Here is a 20,282-nt window from a genome sequence, read left to right as displayed (position 1 = left end):
ATGCATGGATGAATTTATATGATGCTCTGATGACCTTTAGAAATTCCTCTGATTAAATGCTGTTCTACTTCATTATGACATTTCTGTACTTGTACTACGCGATTTGATGTGTACAGCTTAATAACACAACCAGACATGAATGCTAATAACTTTACAATTCATTGCATTGCTATTTTTTAATGTAGATGAATTTTAAAACAAGTTTCTCTTGCTGCAGGCTTACATGAATCATATAAATTAGAAGGTAACAAAAGAACATATTAGCATTTGTTAGCCTGGATGCACAAATTTTGTAGTAACCATTTTAATATGTACTACAACTTTTCCAGCCTCAAGTTTAATATGTACTACAACTTTTCACCCTCGATTTTTCAACCAACATCATAATTGAATTGGTTTCCTTCTTGCCTAAGGATAATGATTTTACACTGATGGAATCATTATTAGATTCTAAGGATTATACTGATGATGCCTGTTTTACATAGAGCTAAAAAAATTAAAATTATTCAACTGTAAAATACTCCTTTACACAAAGGCTATATAAGTTGGAGATAAATGAACTAATTATTGTGTTTAGAGTTGTTGTTAATATCCAGCATCCATAACTGGAGCAAACTTCTTGCTGTAGCTCTGTGCAGGGGGTGCAGGAGGTTTTTGAAACCCCCACCCCATCGCTTGTCCTTGAAGTCTGGCAGGTGGTGAGTTGCTGTCGTGGAGCTGATGCTGTGCAAGCATGTGTTCATCGAGGCAGGAGATGGCTTCCTGCAGATCTCCACAGAAACTGCTCAAAAAGCTCCTCATCTACAGGCACAGCCTCCAGCAGTGGGATGAGAAGCAGAGGAAAGGTGGAAGGTGGGAAAAGAGAAGGCATTACTTAGGGAAGAAGCATCTTTACTGGTATGGATCTGGTTATCAGTTCAGTCTGGGTTTGGAAGACGTGTCCATGTTCCACCACACCTTCCTAAGGGGTAAAACAATGTCTGAACTGGTCCAGAGTAAGTGAGAACCAGCTCACCTGCATCCACCACTTCTGTCTGCACTTCTGAGCACTGCTCCTTGGATGGAGGGAGGGAAGAATGGCCCAGGTTAAGCATAAATGATGAATTTCTGCTATCCTGAAAACCGTCAACATTTCATGGGTAATTACACTTCAGGCTGCAGAAATAGCTGTTGAATTAATTGATTTTACAGTCACATCCTGAGGTGCTGAGTGGGTGTTGGTCTGTGTGGATGTGTCAAAATAACACCTTCAAAAGTCTCAGGGGTGGAAGACAATTACCTCTGTCTGTTGAGTAATCAGCAATTAGAATACAACATAAATATCTGCCACCTTTCAGCTGAAAAAACAGGAAGAAAAACTTTATTATTGCCTTTAAACATTTTAAACTTTTTTTGCAATTTTTACTTGTCAAATATAGAAGTATCTGGAGCTGAAATTAAGCAAGTATAGCCCCTCTTCCTCTGATTTTTTCAAGCTGGAGGTTAACCTCAATTAAAAAAAAATTAAAATCACGTTTCTTTAAGCATCTATTTTAAATCATAGGTGAGAGACCAGTCAGCATAAGTACAATGGACTGCTCTTGTGCATGATTTTTAAAAGCCTTTGTGCTTCATTACTGCAGCTGGATGTCACCTCTGAGGTCAGGGAACATGATTGCTTCCCCACACTTAAGCTTCAGTCAGTTTTATTCACTACAAAAACAAGAGTAAGGAGCTGCACCAGTCGTAAACTTGCACTTACTCCACTAATTGTGTATGGAGTGATCAATATATGGAATCAAATTCCATGTCCGTGGTGCATTAAGACATTATCAAACTCCTGTGCTTCTCAGCTGCTTTAATATGGCTCGAGGTACAGCACAGAGCTCCCCTTGTATGCGGTTCAATAGTTTCTTTAATCTGAGATGTAAACTTGTCTTTGAAAGTGAAAAACAAGCTGACCTGAAGGTAATAGACCTGCATTGAATTCATCTCAAACACATGTTAAATTTTCTTGACACCATTACCCTTTTCCTTAGGAAACTTCAGAGTGTTCTTGATTAATAATAAAAATAAGGAAAAACAACCTGTAAAAGCAAACCAGGAGCACTCGGTGGCCCATCTACTTTCAACCTTTTGCTCCTTGTCCTGGGTATTCTCAGCAAAAGAAACAAAATCCCATCAAGCTCTTTTCAGCATTGCACAAGGATTTAGACTATTTCCTATGCTCAGCTCTTTGTAACAACAGAACAAAATAATTAAGGTGATGTTAAATCAAGATGAGAGCAGGAGACAAGATCTCTGGATTCCAAGCCAGGCTCTCTGACTCAATTATTGAACAACTTGTGCTAAATTGTTCAACCTATCTGCTGCTGCTTCCCTGTCTTTAAGGTGAGGGCACACTAAGTTTTACCTCCCCAGACATGACTTGCTGTGATTGTTGGTTTGTATTTGTGGGGTGCTTTTGGAACACAACTCTCTGTGAAGTGGCAGTGAAGTGTGGCTCTAGCATCCACTTTGGGGTTTCCTTTCTCCCCGAAGCTCGAATTCTGCTAAAACTTGGCCAAATTTCTGTAGCTCTCTAGAGGAAGAGTAAAATTTGTTGTTGCAGTAAAGCTTCATTATAGATGTTTCATCAGGGATCAGTTTTTGAAGCAGCTGTCATTGCTGTCAGAGAAGGTGGAGCTGCAGAGAGGCTTTGACTTGAGTTTGGGGGATCATGATGAGGGAGTTGCTGAAGACTTGCCATGTGCTGTAATTAAAGGGCTGCTGTCAGAGGCCAAGCAGGCATAAAAATGTTCCTTCCTCAGCTGCTCTTCCCCCTGGTGAGTTCATCTTAATTTTCAACATTTGATGGAGAATTGAATTTTGAGGTGGAAAAGGGAATGTTTTATCTCAGGGATGCTGTGGCGACTCTTGATGCTCTTTTATGGGTGTCCAGTGTGTGTAGGCATGGGGGAAAGGAGCTGGGTCCTTGGTCTGTCACCCAATCTCCCAAATTATTGTAAGGCCTCTCCGGGGAATGTGCTGCCAGCAGAGAGGGCAGGCTGTGCCCCAGTTGTTTGACTTGAACAACCAGAGACATTGCACCACCACCAAGGAAATCTTGGACCACAGGCTCAGGCTTGAAGACAGCCTTGTCCCTGGCACAGCTTATCCCAGCAGGGACTCTATCAGGTGTGTCCAATGGACAGAGCTGTTCCTAAGGACACGTGTCAGCATCGGGCAGACCAAGTTCTTGAGGTGTTTCTGTGTTGCTGGGGCTGTGTTTTGGACATGGATCAGCTGAGCAGGAGCTGGCTGGGATCCTGGGAGCAGCACTTGCAGAGTCCATCCGAGGAGCTGAGAGGAATAGCAATGTTTTAGCAATCTCTCCATCCTGCAGGTGTGTGCTCGGGCAGAGAGAGGGCCACCACCAGCCAAAACTAATTGAAAGCTGTGTAGAGCTGACACCAATTACTCTCACAGGAGTGACTACAAATAGATATCTCCTGGAACTCTCTCCCCACCAGGTCAGACCATGCTTTAAATAATCTGGGTGCATTCTGGTGGACTTGGGGTCTCTCTCTTTCCAAAGAACAGGAGTAGGGTTCAGCATTTACACGAAGACAGCCAGAAGAAAAGATTTATTCTCCTGTTGTTCTCTTTCTAAACATTTCCTTTGGTGCAACTGTTAATATTGACAAGTGTGTGTTTTATAATTTTGGAGTTCACTTTAGGCTGAGATGGTGCATTGGTATTTAATGCACAATGCACATAGTTTAGATGGCATGCATTAATCATATTCCTATTGTCTTTGTTATGGTAATGGGAGAAACAAGCTCTTGGGGTTTTTTTAAATTAAAAAAAAAAGGAAAATGGGCTTGACTTCTTTTTTCTTTTTTTTTTTTTTTTTAAGATACATTATATTTCAGCAGCTAATGAAGAGGAAATAATGATGAGTCTGCACTATGATATGTATTAGAGCACTAATTAGACTATAGCAGAACTGCTTATGGATGTCTTTGAAACACCTGCTTGGTAATTTTCAGCCCCATTTTCCTCTTTTTACCAGGGCAGGCGTGATGGGAAGACAGAGTTAAGACTGAGATATGAAACAGAGAACTCAGCACCCTCCAGTTTTGTCTTTTGTTCACCCAGCTTCATATATGTTTGAGACAAGGATAATGTGGATGGTCACTGCAGTGCCCTTTTTGTGGGCTGGGATTTCTATAACCCATGGTAGGTATAGGGAAATATGTTATTATATGTTATTTTGTTATATATAACATATATATGTTATATATGTTATTTTCTAACTTCCTTGTGACCATACAAAGGCAATATGGTTTCAGAACAAGAATTCCCAGTTTAGGCTGTCATCTTGCATGTATATTAATTCAGAATATTATGTATTGCATCTCCAACATTAGCTTATCATTGCTTTAGTTTGGAGTGTGTGTTTTCGAGACCATTAAAAGCTGTAAATCTAGAAATAATGTTGGCCTTCATTTTTAAAGCTGTTTTGAAGTTGTCTTCTTTTACTGTCATAAGAAACCACAAATATTCCCACTCTATATCTTATTTGCTTTTACATTTCTGTCAACTATGTAAATAATTGAATTCTAAACATGAATTGCAAACATGCCCAAAATCACATACCAAGCAGGCTGAGTTCCTACCTCAGCCATGTCTCCCAAATTCCACTGCAGCCAAGCTGGTCGTAGGTTGTACAAAATTCACTTGTGTTTTATAAGATGCAAATATTGGCTATATATTTTTTAGCCTCTAAACATGATTGTGTTGCCCACACTAATGAGACTGACAGCGATTCCTCAGTATTCCCTCATACTGATGTGATGATTCAGCTTCTTTTTTTCTCACAGCTTTTTCCAAAGGAAACTTTCCTGGCTGCACCATTCGTGTGTCGGAGGATGTGGAGCTGTTTGTGCCTGAGAGCCTGAGCAGAGCTCAAATGAGAATTCTAAAGGTGAGCAACTCTGATTCAAAGCTGGTCTGATTTTTCTTATTTTGATGATGAAAATTTTCAATGGGTGCACTAAATCCTGAGAGAGTCACATGTTTAAATGCAGTATGAAAACATTTCTCATGGAATAATGCATTTAAAAGTAAGAGGCAATATTTTCATTTATGGATATATCAGAATTTTTTCTCTGTTTTGAAATGTTTGGTACTACTTGCATAAAACCCTGTTTCAGGTGGTCCCTGACAGCTACAGCTGATTTCATCCCACATGTAAGATCATATATTGCAACCCACACAGAGAGGACAGTATTGAAAAGGAGAAGAGTTCTGGAGAGGTTCAGTTGTACTTGGTAGCATTTGAATTCCAGAACAGGAACAGATTTATCACCTGCCCAAGGATCAGGTGAGAGGTAAAGAGGTGAATGTAGAGGGGTGAAAAGTAGCATCAGATGCCAGAAGCAGGTGTGGATTTGTCTGTTTTGGGTCAGACCTCAGCACAGTTTGATCCAGCCCGTGGTGCTGTGCTATATGGTAGATGTGTAACTTGGAGGGAGACACGTGGAATCTCTCAAGGTCCTTTGAGGCTGGAGCTCTTGGCTGGCAGAGCCAAACCCTGAGACTTCACAGTGCCCAGTGTTGTCCCAAACAGATACCCCAGGCACTGCAGTAATGGGAGATGCTGCCTTTGAGTAGGAGGTTTACAGGCAGAGATAACAGAAAATTTACTCCAGCATAAGACAAGGGGTTTATCTAGATACACAGCGAGTGTTTAAAAAACCAAACCAAAGCCCCAGGCAATTTTGTGACGTTCATCACCAGGATGAGTGGTGTTCTCTCAGCACACCAGGGGCCTCAGCACCGTCAGTGCTTGTGGAGGCAGCAGAGCAAAGCACAAGTGCATTCGTGCAAGGGAGCTGGGAGGCCAAAACCTGAGCCTGCCAAAGCCCCAGGTGGATGTTCTGCCTTGCTAAGCAAGTCTGGTGGCTCAGTGATGCCACTGAATGTCCCCAGTGCCCTGTGTGACGCTGGTGACACCCCTGAGAGCTGCTGCTGTCAGACCTGAGCTCGCCCGTCAGTGAAGTGCTGAACAAGTACCTGGAGGATTTCTGAGTGAGGCACACTTGTCTTTAAAATGCTATGCTTCTGAAGTTAGGGGCTTTCCTTCAGTTATGTGAGAAACCATGCCAGTACCACGAGGGGAAGGCAGGCATCTGGAAACAGGTCTTTTTAAATCCCACTACGTGCAGTTGTGCTGGGAAGTCTGGGGGGGGTTGCCTCTGCTCCCAGTGTCGGGGGGTGTGTCTCTGTTTGGGGGGATGTGAGACAAATCTGTCCCCATCTCTTTCTCCCTTGTGGCTTCAGAAATTGTGCTGCACCTTCAGAGGGGATGGGACCATGTGCCATCTCACCAGCAGTCCAGTCCAGAAGGACTGAAATAACCCTCTGGAGGGTATCCACTGCTTTCTGGGGTTGGATCAGTCTCTCCAGGAGTCCTTCCCACCAGCTCCCCAGCGTATTTCGGGTCAGTCTAAGGATCTTGGCTTCTATTTCTGTTTAACTGCTCACCCATATCATGAGTATAGTAAGACATGAGCCATATCAATCTAATCATAAACCCAAACAAACCAGCAGTTGTTCGAGTCCTTTATCTCTTGGCAGGCAACAGCAAGCCCTCACCTCTTATCCACTCTGCACACATGCAATTATTCTGCAGCCTTCATCAGCACCAGGAATTCAACAGCTGAGACCAACATTTATCTCAGTAAATCCAGTGTGTAGGTCTGCCCCTCTCCTGAATATTCAGATATGCAGCCACATCAGTGCTGCTCGTTTGAAGGCAATGACAAGGGTCATCATTTTATTCTTTATCTCCTGCTTCACCTGCTCCTGAATGCTGAAGGGAAGGAGGAAACAGCATCCTGGGGAGCTCAGTGGTGTGCATGACAACCTTGCAATGCTCGACTATCCATCAGGCTGCCGTGGGAGGATGAGGAGCAAAGGCACCACTGAGCATCCGTGCCCACAGCCCTGGTGGTGCCAGTGAGGTGGTGCTGTGGTGCTGGTGGGAGGGAGATGATGGGTGTTAGCCCTGCCAGCCCCTCCAGCCACATGGCATGAAGCCAAAGGGCACAGAAGTGCCTTGTCAGGTAGGAAACCTTCAGCCTGGTCACAAATAAGCTTGATTTCTGAAGATGAGAAAGGTTAAAATTGAGTTTGAATGTCTCGAACTTCCCTCAGGGCTGTGTTTTCTGAAAAGACAGTGGGTCTTGTTCAGCTGCTTTTCACTTACATGCCTAAAAAGATTCAGCTGTCATAGCCCTGACAAGCTCTAAAAAGCTCTTGTTAAGGTCACGGGCATCAGAGAAGTGTCTCTCCTACAACATCCCAGTGAACCAGGGCCACTGGCACTGGGAATGGGGGCTGGTGTCAAGACACTGTTTGGTACAAACAGGACTGTGACCCGGTGTCCTGGCACGGCAGAGCTGCTGCTGTTCCCACTGCTCTTCCCAAGGGGAGCCGTGTAACACTGCTCCAGCTAAGTGCAAAAAGAAAAAAAACCAACAAAAAACCCCTCTAAACATCCCTGACCTTTAAATTCAGGCTGCAGCGAATAGATCTGCTGCTAACCAAAAATCTGAAGTTGCTTTCATGTGTCTTGAGCGTTCAGGGAATAGATGTAGCTTAACATGCAAATGCTGGGCTTCCTGCAGCACGCCGCTGCTTTTCAAACTCTCTCATTTCATGCTGTTACCTCCATCCCTGCTGTGTCTGTGAAAAGAGCCTCTCTGAGGAAAAGTTTCCCACAGACAGAAATCCGACTGATGTGGTAAAAAAAAAACAACAACACAACCAACCACTTATAGTTTAATTTCTAAAATGTGTGGTGTCCATCTGCAACCTGGCAACCAGCATCTTCTCTGCTGCTGGCGTGGATAGAGCAGCCCCTCACTGCCTCAGGGGATGTATTTTATATATTTGTCCTCATCTGTTTAAGTGAGTAGGTTCTGAAGTTGGGAGGCAGGAGTTCTGTCCTAGCATAGGTGTTCAGAGGAATATTTTCCCCCTGGGAGCAGGGATGCTCCAGTGCCCTTTGGTGTGTTTACCTGTGCACCCATTTTCTCTGTGTTCAAGTTACCGTGCTCACAAAACTTCAGTGTTCTGCACAGATAGAGAAATGGATGTCTCTTGTTCCAGGCAACAAGGGGAAATGGCCTCAAGTTGTGCCAGGAAGGGTTGTCAAACCTTGAGAGGGTTGTCAAACCTTGAAACAGGCTGCCCAGGGGTCACCATCCCCGGGGGGATTTAAAAGATATATACATGTGGCACTTGGGAAGCATGGTTTAATGGTGGCTTTGGCACTCCTGGGTTAATGGTTGGACTCAAAGACCTTGAAAGTCTTTTCCAAACCAAATGATTCCATAATTCTCTGTCCAAACACTTCTTTTATCACTCATAAAGAATGCCTGTAAAGCCCATATACAGCAGCTGTTGGGCAGGTCCCTGCCCTGGAGGGTACAAGGGGAACTCACCAACAAATAATGTTTATTTGGCACTTCAGATATCTTCCTTGAACCACCTGGGCACCATCATCCTCTTCTGCCTTTAAAGCAAAGCACAATGCATTGTTGATGGCTGAAATGCAGTAAATGTGTGGCATTTCTCTAACACCTTACATTTTTTGTTCTAATTTCAAGTATTTCCCATTCTATGCCACTACCATAAAATTCAACATTTTAAGCATATTGTCCCTCATAGTGTCTGCTTATATTTTTAAGCTTGTCTGGCTATTTTGGCAACAAGAGTCATCATGAATTATGTAAGCAATTCCTCTCTTTAGGAGCTGGTCCCAGCCCTGTGCTGCCCCGATAAGAGCAGCGAGGCAGGAGCTGCTTTGGGAACAGCAGGACTTGTGTGCCTGCACCTCAGCTGGGCTGGGACCAAAGAACAGAGCACGTGGAGTGTTGGAAATGAATTGAAACCCCAGAGAATTGGGGTAAAAAATGAGATCCAAGCCTGATTTGCAGCAATTCAATCTTGGAGCTGTGGCTTGTGACCATGCCATGGGCTGGACGTAATGGGTCCCACTTAGTGAGTTATCTGGGACTAGAAATCATGGTTTCTTCATCTCTAAAAGCTGAGCTTTCATCCCAAATATACAGCTGGGTGTTCAGGTGTAGGTGTAAGGGAGGATTCTAATCCATGAGGCTTCATGAAAATCAAGAGATATTGGGTTAAAACCCCTTGGGGAGGGACCTGAATCTAACCCACATTTTCTAGCACAAACTCTAGTTAAGTAGAAAAGTGGCCACAAGCAGCAGCATCTTGGTTCTTTCTTGAATTCAAGAGCCCTGTGATGTCCTTGGAGGAAAGGGAGGTGCTGGGAAGCAAAGCCTCACTCCCCATCTCCTTACCTGGGCTTTTATTAGACTCCACCACGATGTTCCTGTTCAGATTTCAGCACTCTGACCCCTCAGTCACCTTTTTCATATAAACAATCATTATAGAGCAGAATCCTGATGACTGGCAGCAGTTAGTCAGGACAGATGGCCTCTGCCTCTGACAGCTCCAAAACATCACATAAGCCTCATCTTTTCAAGAAGGCCTTTACCAGATGGGTCTAATTTAAAGCATGGCCTTTCTCATTTCTTCCTGAAGGACAGCTAATTAAGTGCAGAATGGATGTCTCTGCTCTTCCCAGGGCAGGAACAAGTGGGTGTTTGATATGGAAACATTTATGGTTTGGTTCCAGCACATCAGTGAGGGGAGATGATGAACTCATTAGAATAAATATCGACAAGTGTATTGAACTTCCCATTTTTTCTGAGTTTACTGGAGCTGCCCCAAGAGAGGCCAATTCTTGAGCAACGTCTTGTGAAAAAATGTCTCTAATTTTTTATTGCTCTGCAGTGACCAACCCCAATCCCACTTGTATTATCTCTTATCAGTCCTGTTTTTACTCTGCTGCCAAAATTTGTGGTCACAGCTGAGGAGCTCAGAGAGCAGCTCAGGAGAAGTTGAAACAAAGCTCTTATCGTGTTTTCCAGGAGCTCCAATCCAGTTGTTTCTGGCTGTTGTTTCCCACTCGATTTTCTGTGGTGGGAAACTTTATTCTCTTTTCCTCTTGTGCATCAAAATAACTCTGAGAGATTCTTCTCCTCCAGGCAGGAAACCCTGAAAACTCTGGATCTGTTCAATTAGCTGCATTACAAACTGATTTCCAGCTTTGTCTCTTCTTCTCTTACATGAGCTATTAAATCCCTCCTCTCCTCACCTCCCCAGTTAAACTAAAAATGGCCTAATTTTTTTACATCCTTTTTACAAGCATGTCTACATGGTAGAAATGAGGAGTTCTGGCTTATCTTGTTATTATGTAAATATTTTTGTGCTTCTAGAACAAAGTTTTTCTTTCCCTTTGATCCAGCTTTCTTGTAGTCAGCTTAACCTCCAGAAAGAGTCAAGAGATTGGTGGAGATTGCCACTGGCATTATTCCTGAGGAAAACTGGAGAGAGAAAAGAAAACTCAAAATTACAGCTCATTTAGAAATGGAAGCAAATGAAAGGAAAAGATTGTCTTTCAGTCTTTTTTAAGCAAATTTTTGCTTAAAATATCTGGGACCGGTGTAAAAATAGCATTTACATTGTATTACAAGATGAAAGTGGTTCTTTTCCAGCAGCCTGGGAGGTTGCTGTGCCCCAGACTTGTGCTGTGGGCAGGATCTCCAAATTACTGGAATTATTTTTGTCCTTCCATACTTTTGGAGTTTTGGCTGATTGCTTTGGACTGTGCTGGCAGCAGGGGTGAACAGTCTTCCAAAAAGAAAATTTTAGGATAACTTCAAACTCCCATAAGAAGAAGTTGATTCTACTTTCACCAATTCCAGAGAGTTATTTATTATTAGAGTTATTTCATGGAGTTATTGTACAGAGTTATATTTCCCAATTATAAAATCAGGACCAAAGCACCAGTGACTAATGGGAGGAAAAGCAGCAAACGCTCTGTAGTTAAAAATGTTTAATTACACTTAAAAGTGACTGTACAGAAGATATAATAGTAGGGACTATTTTGGCAGTCTTTTGGGTAGAAAGAATGACAGCAGAAGGTCTGGCTGAACTCGTGGTTCTGTGCCAGTGCCCAGGACTATCAGCTTGGTTTCCAATCTGGAGAAAATATATGTATGTGGGATTTATACACAGGTCTTGTATGTGTGTTTGCCTGATGTTTATTAGTTCAGCTGTTAGTACCTCTTCAAAAAAAGAGGGCATGTATTTAAAAAAAAAAAACCAAACAGCTGAAGATGTTTTCAAAGTCATGGGTGTGAAGGGAAGAGGAGCCACTGCACTCGGAGTGTCTGCCTGGAGCCTTCTGGAATTGCAGCCAGAAGTAAAACTTGGCAGAGCTTTGTTCTGCCTCGGTCCTCCCTTTGCTCAGAAGAGCTGATTGATCAGTCCAAGTGTGCTGAAATTGGGGTGAGGGTTTCATTAGCCTTGGATCAGGCCCTCAGCACTGGATACACTGGTTGCTTGAAAATAGGTAATTAATGGTGCTTTATTTTTCATGTTTCCAAGGCAACACAAGCCCCCAGGACATTGTTTTCCAGTCCATGAGCAGAAGCTTTTGGCTGCTGCAGAAGTTCCCCTCTGTCTCATCTGAAGCTGCTGTAAAGGTACCAAAGCCATATTTCCTCTCATTATAGTCTATATCCAAAAAGTCATGACAATCAGATGCTGCTGATAAAATGATCTCACTGCAGAACTCATTCAATCAGTGGAGCTCTGCTGTTCAAACAGATAATTAGTGTTGTGACAAGTGTGACTGTAAATGCCTCAGTTTGGTGGCAATGTTAGGAAGTGTGACAAAATTAAATTATTTGTCTGCCTTAAGCATGGCCCTCCTTGGATTGCTAATGAGGGAAATTCTTGTTAAACACATGTCCTTTTCTCATCAACTGCTTTACAGGCCCTCAGCTGGGAAAAAGATTTATTATTTGGATCATAAGGGGCACGAAAGGCTGGACTTTCCCTTGTTTTCTCTGACTTGTTTCTTTTCATGTCTTTAGCTGGTGTAACAGGTCATTGCTTGTGTTCCAGCATAAAACGGAATGATCCCCTAAAATGGAATCACCAGGGAGAGCAACCCCAATGGACACCTTTCCTGCCTGTCAAAATCCCCTCTTTGGAAGGAATGGGCACAGGGAGTGCATTCAGGTGCGCCCATCTCAGGGGAACATTTCCAGCACCTTTCCTAGAGGTGACAAAAAATTCAGTCTGTTCTTCTGCAAGGGCAGGCAAACCCTCCCTGTGTGCTGCTGGGGGACTCCAGTCCTGCACCCTCGGCTGGGAATGGAGAGGGGAAGCAATTCCACGTCCCTCCTCTCATTCTGCATCCCAGGGACTGTGGGATTTGGGAGGCTGAGGGCAGCAAGGACAGGACGCTCCAAAGTTTCTCTTTCCTAACGGGTAATTTTGGATGTCCCGCTGTCCCAGGAGTTGCTTTGAGTTTAAATTATCACGGGCTGAATTAATGAGCATCTTGAAGCTGCACCCTTTCCCATGGCTCCTAACAGGATGCTTTTGATCCTTCCTTCCTTTTTCAGCATTTGCCAATGCCCTGATGTTCCCCCACCCAAAGAGAATTAATGGCTGAGCTGGAATGAAGAGCACAGCACAGAGAGCAGGCATGGCCCAGACCTCACAGCACTAATTATGCCCTTAAAGGGTAAGAAAATAATCTTGGGTACATTAGGAAGAAAGTGTCTTAGAAATGCTGCATGGGGTTACTGGCACGTCTCCTGTATTTGTGCATTTGAAAGGGAAAAAAAAAAGACTTTCAAAGATACTTCCTGACCTCAAAAAGATCAGCAGGGAGCTCAAGAAAGGAAATTTAATTCCAAGTGAGTTTATCAAGTTTTCCTGACCCTTAAGGATGGAAAAAGCAAAGGAAGGATGCACATGAAGGTCCTGCAAAATTCTAATACTGAAACACTCTCATGCACAAAGTGTGAAGTCTCAAACCAGAGAGTTTAAACCCAAAGCAAGCAAAGAGCAGGGCATGAATTACAACAAGGGCCAGTGCAGACACTGCAGTGTGGCAGTTCAGGTGATGAAGAGGATCCATGAAAGGAAAGGTGTCTGTGAAAATATCAGAAATTTTGGGGAGGGGAACTCGGTGATGCACCTCACGAGAGGCAGCACAGAGGATGTCAATGAGGTGCCCACACCCTCAGCTGACCTTGGGAAACACTTCCAAGCCAAAGGTGAGACATTACCAGCACCTCTGAGAAGCAGAGCTTTGCCAAGGCTGCTCGGAGTAGCTTGGAAAAAGAGGAATTCTTGTCCTCTTTCCAGGCTGTACCTCCTGCTTCCCAGGGAGACCCAAGCTGTGACCATGCCAGGGAGGCAGCTGGGAGCTGTGGAGATCCCTTTTCCAAGAGGGCACACTGATCTCCAGAGCTGCAGTGAGGGATGTCCCACGTCCCCCACCCCGTGGCAGCTCCCACTGTGCAAGCCCCACATTTAAAGTGCCTCTTTTTATCAAGCAGCCTCGCTAAAAACCAGAGCAACGCACACTCAGTTCTATCCCTGCTAAACATATCCCTTTTTATTGCTTTTCAGGAGTTCAAAGCATTAGCATATAAAACAATCCAGGTGGCTGTTTTCCCTAAAAGAGCTAGGGCCTGTTTACAAACTCGTTTTATTTTCACAATATTCCATTGTTATTTATTTCAGACAGAGAGCTGTCAGATTAATGCACTCCCTCATGCAGGACAGCTTGCTTTATTGCCTGTTATTAAGACATAACATATACAACCTGACAGGCACTGCCCACGTCTGCATTCCACCACTGAAAGGCAAATTAAGTTGAAAATGGAGATCTCCAATATTTCTTTGGGCTGAAGGGATATTAGTTTTAAACTCATTTTGTATTCATAGAGGATCCTGCATATTTGTAACATATCCAACAGTAAGCTGTCCAAAGAAAAAGTTGTGGTTTTTTTTTTTTTTTTTTTTTTTTTTAAATTCTTATTCCAGCTACCTCTGAGAAATTCAGGCTTTAGAATACAGCTCTGCTTTTGGATAGGGAATTGAAAACAATGCAATTTACAGTAATGCTTTACTAAGGACTGTGACTGAAATCTATCCTTCTTTCTTACTAGATTTCAAATAATAGTTGTGCCAAAGTGCTGTTGGTTTTGGTGGAAGTACAACTCAGAGTGGAATGGCAGAACTACCTGCCCCACCATCCACAGTTCCTGTCGTATAAGCAATGTTATTCATATTTTTCATTATTATTGATTAGTTTTCTTTTTTTTTTTTCCACCCCAGGACTGAATTGCTAATTTTGGACAGTCACGGGAGCTGCTCTGGAAATGCTTGCTAGAGGTAGGCTTATCCCTTTCCTTTTCCCTTTACTGCCTCTTCACCTTTTCTTCCTGTACTTTCCCAATGACAACTTATTTTGTTCCAGCTCACTGGAGAATCAAGTCAGTTTTATTAATGCAAATAACCATTAACTAAATTAAGATGATAGAAGAAACAGAGATCAGTTTAAAGAAGACTTATATGGACACTGGGGGAAGCACAGCAAGGCATGTGTGTCCACCTACAACCACCTGAAAGGGAAAACCCCATTTATTCAATACACTTGTGTTGGCATCATTATTAACCCTTATGGCAGTACCTTGATCAGCTCCCTGTTATGCAGGTGGAATCCACACTTTAAAAGCTTAAGCTGTGGTACCAGGGAGAAGGTTTTTTGCTGAAAAGTCTGGGCTTTACAAGAAAATGCAGCTGTGTAGGGAACAGGAAAATGCAGTGGAAAACAGGATGTGCAGCTTAATGCTAAATAGTGATACACTGAATAAATTACTATAAAGAACTAACTCTTCTTCAATGTAATTACATTGGTTTGGTTTTTTTTCCATTTCAGAGGAGAGGAAACAGCCTAATTGGATAGATGGGAAATGAAGCCAGGGAAAGGGAAGTGGCTTTTTGTCCACTCTGCTGTAAACCTGTGGGCAGAGATGGAGCTCAGCAGCTCAAGCACAACCATTTTTAGATGCATTAAACCCCCCAAATGTGCAAATATATAATGGGAACAAGCAATAATACTTTGAAATATTCTACTATCCCTCAATGTAATAAATATTTTATTAGAGCAATAGAAAAAAATGCATACAGATAACCATAGGATACACACACAACTGGAAGTTTTAAGGATAAATTTTGAACTTTTCAATATGAAACAAGGTACCTGGTACATATCTCATGGAGATATATAACTAGAAATTAAATAATACAATGTAATTCCATGAGAATGGCAGTACAGGAACATGGACTAGAATTGTGTGAAACAACAGAGTCACCCTTTGTTGCATGAAACATAACTATATACTTACTAGGAACACCTGTATTTCCATCTCCCCCCCCCCCCCCCCCCTTGCATGTGTCTGAAAACAACACTGGTTTGCCACATGGAAAAGCAACGAGTCATTTATAGCTCTATATGTACATTATATACAGCTTTTGCTTACTTCAACAGTTAGCACATAGTGTCAGCTGGAGCTAATCAGGTAATTTGCTATCTGAATGCATATCAAGGTTTTTTTTTCTACAGTGCTACCATAATTTCATTAATCCTGGTTCTCCCTTTGTGGTTCTGTGTGTTGTAATAATACTGTGAAATTAAAAAGAACAGTCTTTAAAAGGATATGCTTTATGTCATGTGTGCTCTTACAGGGATGTTGTCAGCTCCCTAAAAGGTGTCTAAAAGGCTGATTTGACTAAATTCACAAATACAGAAGTCAAATGGACCAGGTTTAATGTATCTTTAATATACTGCTATGAAAGCAAGCACAGATTTCTCTATAATAGCAAGCCTGAAGTGCTGTTGTGTAATTTTTTATTATCTCCTACAGTATTGCCATAAACTTACCAGAATCATGTGACAGTGGTGGGGTGTGTCTGAGAGCCAGACCAGGTGAGATAGTTTTGAATGGGTTAAAGAGCAGCAGGAAGGAGAGTTCTGACTGTAACACTGAATTAAGGATGCTTACAGTGCAGTGTGGTAGATGATAAAAGAGCAAGATAATTTGGGGCTGCATATCTGGAAGCACCACATCTCAAGGTAGGGAGGTGGTGGTCGTCCCTTTTCATAAGGCCATGGTGCAACTGCATTCCAACAGTGCTTCCAACTGGGAACTCCTGTTAGTGGAACACTAACACACAGGGAGGGCAATAGAAATGAGCCTGAAGGTGGGAGAATTTGGTTATGAATGAAGAACCTAGTTAAGAAATATAAGGTGGGGATTTGAGGAAATGAACTTCAAAATTTATGGATGGAGAGGAAGGGCAGGTGTTTGAAAAGGTGCACAAACATGTGTGATAAAAAAGAAAGGCCTCTCTGAAACACAGCTGGGAGATCATTTCTTAGGAGCAGCACTGGAGGCCCCTCTTGGACACCCCAGCGTGGACTGTGCAAAACTAACACTCATATTGAGACTTTTCCCTCCCTTCCACCTGGGATTTCTCGCTAGATTTAGAATAACTGACACAAAGGGCACTAGGAAAACTGATCCAAACCTCCTGGGTTGTGACACTATCTGAAGAACAGCCACTTGGTCCGTGTGTTATTACCTGATTGACAACACCCATTTCTCTGATTCCATCTTTTCTCTGTAGAACAGTATTGTAACAATGCAGAACATCCCCAGAACAGTTCGGTGTCACTGCAAAAATGGAGTTTCTCACTGAGCTAAGCTCTTCCTCTGACCATAGTGCCATTGCTCTCCCTCTCTCTTACACTGTATCTGAAGTATGTAATATGTAAACTCCTTTGGTTCAAGTATTAAGGCATTTCAGATTCCTTTTTAAAGGATTTGCTAAACTTTACATGGTATTTTTACTTCAACTTACAGTGAAATATAAAGAATTTAAAAACACGTCAGGATAGAAGAAAAACATGCATTAACCACTGCAGTTTTTTTTTTTAAAAAAGCACTTTAGTAACCAATTCTTTTTTTTTCTTGCAGCAAATGCAAATATATCATTACAACACTGAATTAAGGGTCAAGGAAAATACTGTTGCTAAGAAGCTGGACACACTGAAGATATTCAAGACTGATGGACCAGAACCTCTTGCATCCATACCTGTGACAAATGGAAAAGGTCAGGATTAAATGAAAGCATGATTGTGTGCTGTGCCAAACCCTTCCCAGATGCTAAGCAAAAAATTATTGTGTTTTTTTTTTTTTTTTTTTACTTCTTACAAACAGTAGAAATTTACAAAAACACAGTAAATATTTTTCAACTACAGAAACGCCTTGCAAAATGCTGAAATTGTATGAATGGTTTCAGTGCTCTGGTTTAGCTGACAAAAAGTGGTATTTGGTCAGAGGTTGGGCTCGGTGACCTTGGAGGTCTTTTCCAACCTTAATGATTCTGTGTTTCTATGACTCTACTTTCAAGGTAATAATTTAAAAAAAAAAAAAAAAAAGGAGAAAAAGCAAAAAAGTTAACATTTTTAATACTAATTTACATGGTAATTTACCAGTTCAGCAGGATGGAGTTTGTCGAGCATAAGGGCGTGAAGACTGTTAATTGCTTTTCTTTTTATGACCTTACTACCACCCAACGTATAAGTATTAATTCCTTTTTTTTTTTTTTTTTTCCTTAAAAGACAAAGTTGAAGGGGGAAGCAGCTTGAACCTACTGGCTAGTCTGGGAATGAGGATCTGCTCGCTGCTGGTGCCATCCCCCCCCTCGGTGGTGGCCTTCACCTCGATGATATAATCGTCGTTGGACTGGAGCCACAGCTCGGCCGTCGTCTGCTCCGTGCTCAGCACCTTCACGCTGCTCTGGCTGCTGGTCCTGTACAAAACCTGCAACACAGGCAACATCCTCCTCTAGGACCTGCCCTGCCAGTTTTGAGCTGGGCTTCTCAGAATCCAGGTTTTGTTTTCGGGGTGAAAAGATCTGATTTTTTTTTTTTTTTGGGTTAATGTTCTCGTGCGGAATTACGTTTTAAGAAAGAAGGTAACATCAATCAACAGGTTTAATTAGAAATGGCACAGTGTAGAATGATAACACGTATTATATATTGTTTTGATTGCAATTGTTATTATAGGTAATAATATAATTGGTGGTGGGACACTGGGACAAGCTGTAAACATGAATTTCTTGCCAATACAACTCAGATCTTCAGCCTAAATCTTTTAAGTGGGAATATATCATGTGGGATCCAGCTACACAGAGCTTATCAAGAACATCCTCAGCTATTCTTTTACACTTATATGACATATTTAAATACTTGTACACTTGTGTGCTGATCAGATTTAGAGCAGATGTAATTTCTATCAGGAAAATGAGCAAGTCCCACAGTAGGTAAGAAGAAAAAGGGTTTAAAAATATCAGTTTGATATGTGTGGTACTATACATAGACCTGGCCAGGAAGGGAAGCTGTGTCCACCAGGCTAAATCTTGGATTATATAGTTTCTTCTAAAGTGTTATATATTTAGGTGTTACATATTTTTAGTAAGTTTTATAGATGTGATAAGTGTTCTGCAGGTTTTAAGATCCAAGTGTTACACGTGTGGTAAGTGGGATCCCAAGAGAAGGCACGAGGAGAAGGCATTAGTGTACATTAATGGTAATTAATTAGTGGTAAAAAGGACTGTGGTTATGAGACATTGGTAGAATGTGATTAAAATCTGTAAGAAGGCTGTGACATTGTGCATCCTCTGAACATGCAAATAGGCAAGAAAAAGCCAACTCTGGATTGCTCTCAGCTCTGTTTTCACTGACCTTATACCCAGTCACCTCGGACTCGTTCCCCAGAGCTGTCACCTCCTCCCAGCTCAGGATAACTCTGGAGTCAGTGACATTCCACACGACGTTTCCTGGAGGTTGACTGGGTGCTTCAAATACATAATAAAAGTATGACTTTAATTTAATTGGCATTAGTGATTTATTCAACAGTAGGAAATAGTTCAGGCAATTGACTGTCATTACATTTTGGATGCAAAAGCAACTCAAATGCAGGTTCCTCGTTTGTACACGTTATGGTTCAGAGGCTAAATTGGAAAAATAGAAGGAAGGAAAAAACAGAATGCCACATAAATGTTATTTCTGAAGCTGAATTATCTGTTGATTGTCCTTCATTAAATGCAGCCAGATAGAAGCATGTGTCTTAGGACGTGGGTGATCAATTAGAACAAGCTGGGGAAAACAATGGTGGTAACAGAAAATTTACAGTTTTAGTGCAGTGCCAAGAACAAGAAAATTCTTCACAAGATATTGTTAGATAAATTTAGTCTTACTGACTATTCAAATCTACACACTACCTTGATTCACTTTAATGTTTGTAATGTAGAAATACTTCACAGGGCTATTGTTTTTGTTCTCTTAACTCAAGATTCTGACCTGCAGCCCCTGCTCATGTCTGAGCTGAACAACAGTGGGCTTTGGCCAAGGCAATCTACTGACTTTTTGTTCATTAGCAACCTGAGCCTGTTATTTCCAAAGGAGCTGCATACTTTGGGCTGTGCTTTCATATATCTTGGAACTGCCAAGCTCTCAGGGCAAGCAAAGGAAGAACAAACCTCTTACGATACCTCAGGTTGGTGTCCCAGAAAATGGGCCACGCGGTGACACAATCAATGATTAAAATCTTTTCTAAATGTGTCAAGGAAAACAATTTACTGCTGCTGTCACCTAGTGGAGGCAACTGCTGCTTAGGTGGACTGGGCTGTGCTTTCATGCTGGAGGTTCAAGTACCAAGCACTAACAGTGGTTTTGAACACTTGTATCCCTGTTCTTATTTTTTTTTCCCTTCCTTTCTTCTCCTCATTTCAATTCCTTCCCACAGGTAACTCCCCACCTTCTTTCCATGAACAGTCAGATCAAAACTCATCTGATTATACTTCAAAAATAGACACAAAAATGTACGAGTGAGACTTAAAGAAATTATTCTGAAGTCAAACAACCACTCACAGGTATTTTTTGCAGCATTTGCCTTGTTCTATGCACCGAGTAAGATTTAACCTGATGTACTAATAATAACCACATTTTGGAAATGTAAAAGGAGATTGTTTCACTCCTGAGAATGAAGTGTTACAGCATATATGAGTAGTTTTCACACTGGGATATTAAAGCTGAATTTCAAAAGAAATGAGTCATTCTTGAAATCCACAACAAAATATTAAGATGACATGTGGAAAAAAGGAAGAATAATTATATATAAAAACTGTAAGCCTCTATCTATCACTTGGTTTATGGAAGGGATTCAGAAGGCTCCAATTTGCTTCAGACACCAAAATCTCCAGTAATCTTCAGTGTTCAG

General features: G+C 41.9%; 1 protein-coding gene and 1 long non-coding RNA gene across 4 annotated transcripts in view; one reads left to right on the top strand and one right to left on the bottom strand.

The window, feature by feature from the left end:
• LOC113989396 overlaps positions 1 to 20,282 on the top strand; it is a 47,476-nt gene that overhangs the window by 24,295 nt on the left and 2,899 nt on the right. The window contains exons 2-10 of one of the 3 annotated variants that reach the window (XR_005563379.1): positions 4,034 to 4,200; positions 4,845 to 4,948; positions 11,512 to 11,609; positions 12,034 to 12,150; positions 12,540 to 12,661; positions 14,269 to 14,325; positions 16,974 to 17,109; positions 17,621 to 17,892; positions 19,809 to 19,935. This is a non-coding gene — a long non-coding RNA (uncharacterized LOC113989396). Of the gene's footprint in view, positions 1 to 4,033; positions 4,201 to 4,844; positions 4,949 to 11,511; positions 11,610 to 12,033; positions 12,151 to 12,539; positions 12,662 to 14,268; positions 14,326 to 16,973; positions 17,893 to 19,808; positions 19,936 to 20,282 lie in introns of all 3 variants that reach the window. The other 2 variants (XR_005563378.1, XR_005563380.1) reach the window with 2 other exon arrangements.
• The window catches only part of CNTN3 (contactin 3), a 103,624-nt gene continuing 98,408 nt past the window's right edge, over positions 15,067 to 20,282 (bottom strand). Inside the window, exons 19-21 of the mRNA XM_027723895.2 lie at positions 18,746 to 18,858; positions 17,654 to 17,822; positions 15,067 to 17,091 (exon numbers count right to left, since the gene is read on the bottom strand). Coding sequence (XP_027579696.1) covers positions 16,991 to 17,091; positions 17,654 to 17,822; positions 18,746 to 18,858 — 383 coding nt within the window. The 3' untranslated portion in view covers positions 15,067 to 16,990. The remainder of the gene's footprint in view (positions 17,092 to 17,653; positions 17,823 to 18,745; positions 18,859 to 20,282) is intronic.

Source organism: Pipra filicauda, unplaced genomic scaffold (assembly GCF_003945595.2).
Source record: "Pipra filicauda isolate LSUMZ 115617 unplaced genomic scaffold, ASM394559v2 scaffold204_size1372650_pilon, whole genome shotgun sequence".
NCBI lineage: Eukaryota > Metazoa > Chordata > Aves > Passeriformes > Pipridae > Pipra > Pipra filicauda.
This window is presented reverse-complemented; position numbering and strand designations above follow the sequence as displayed.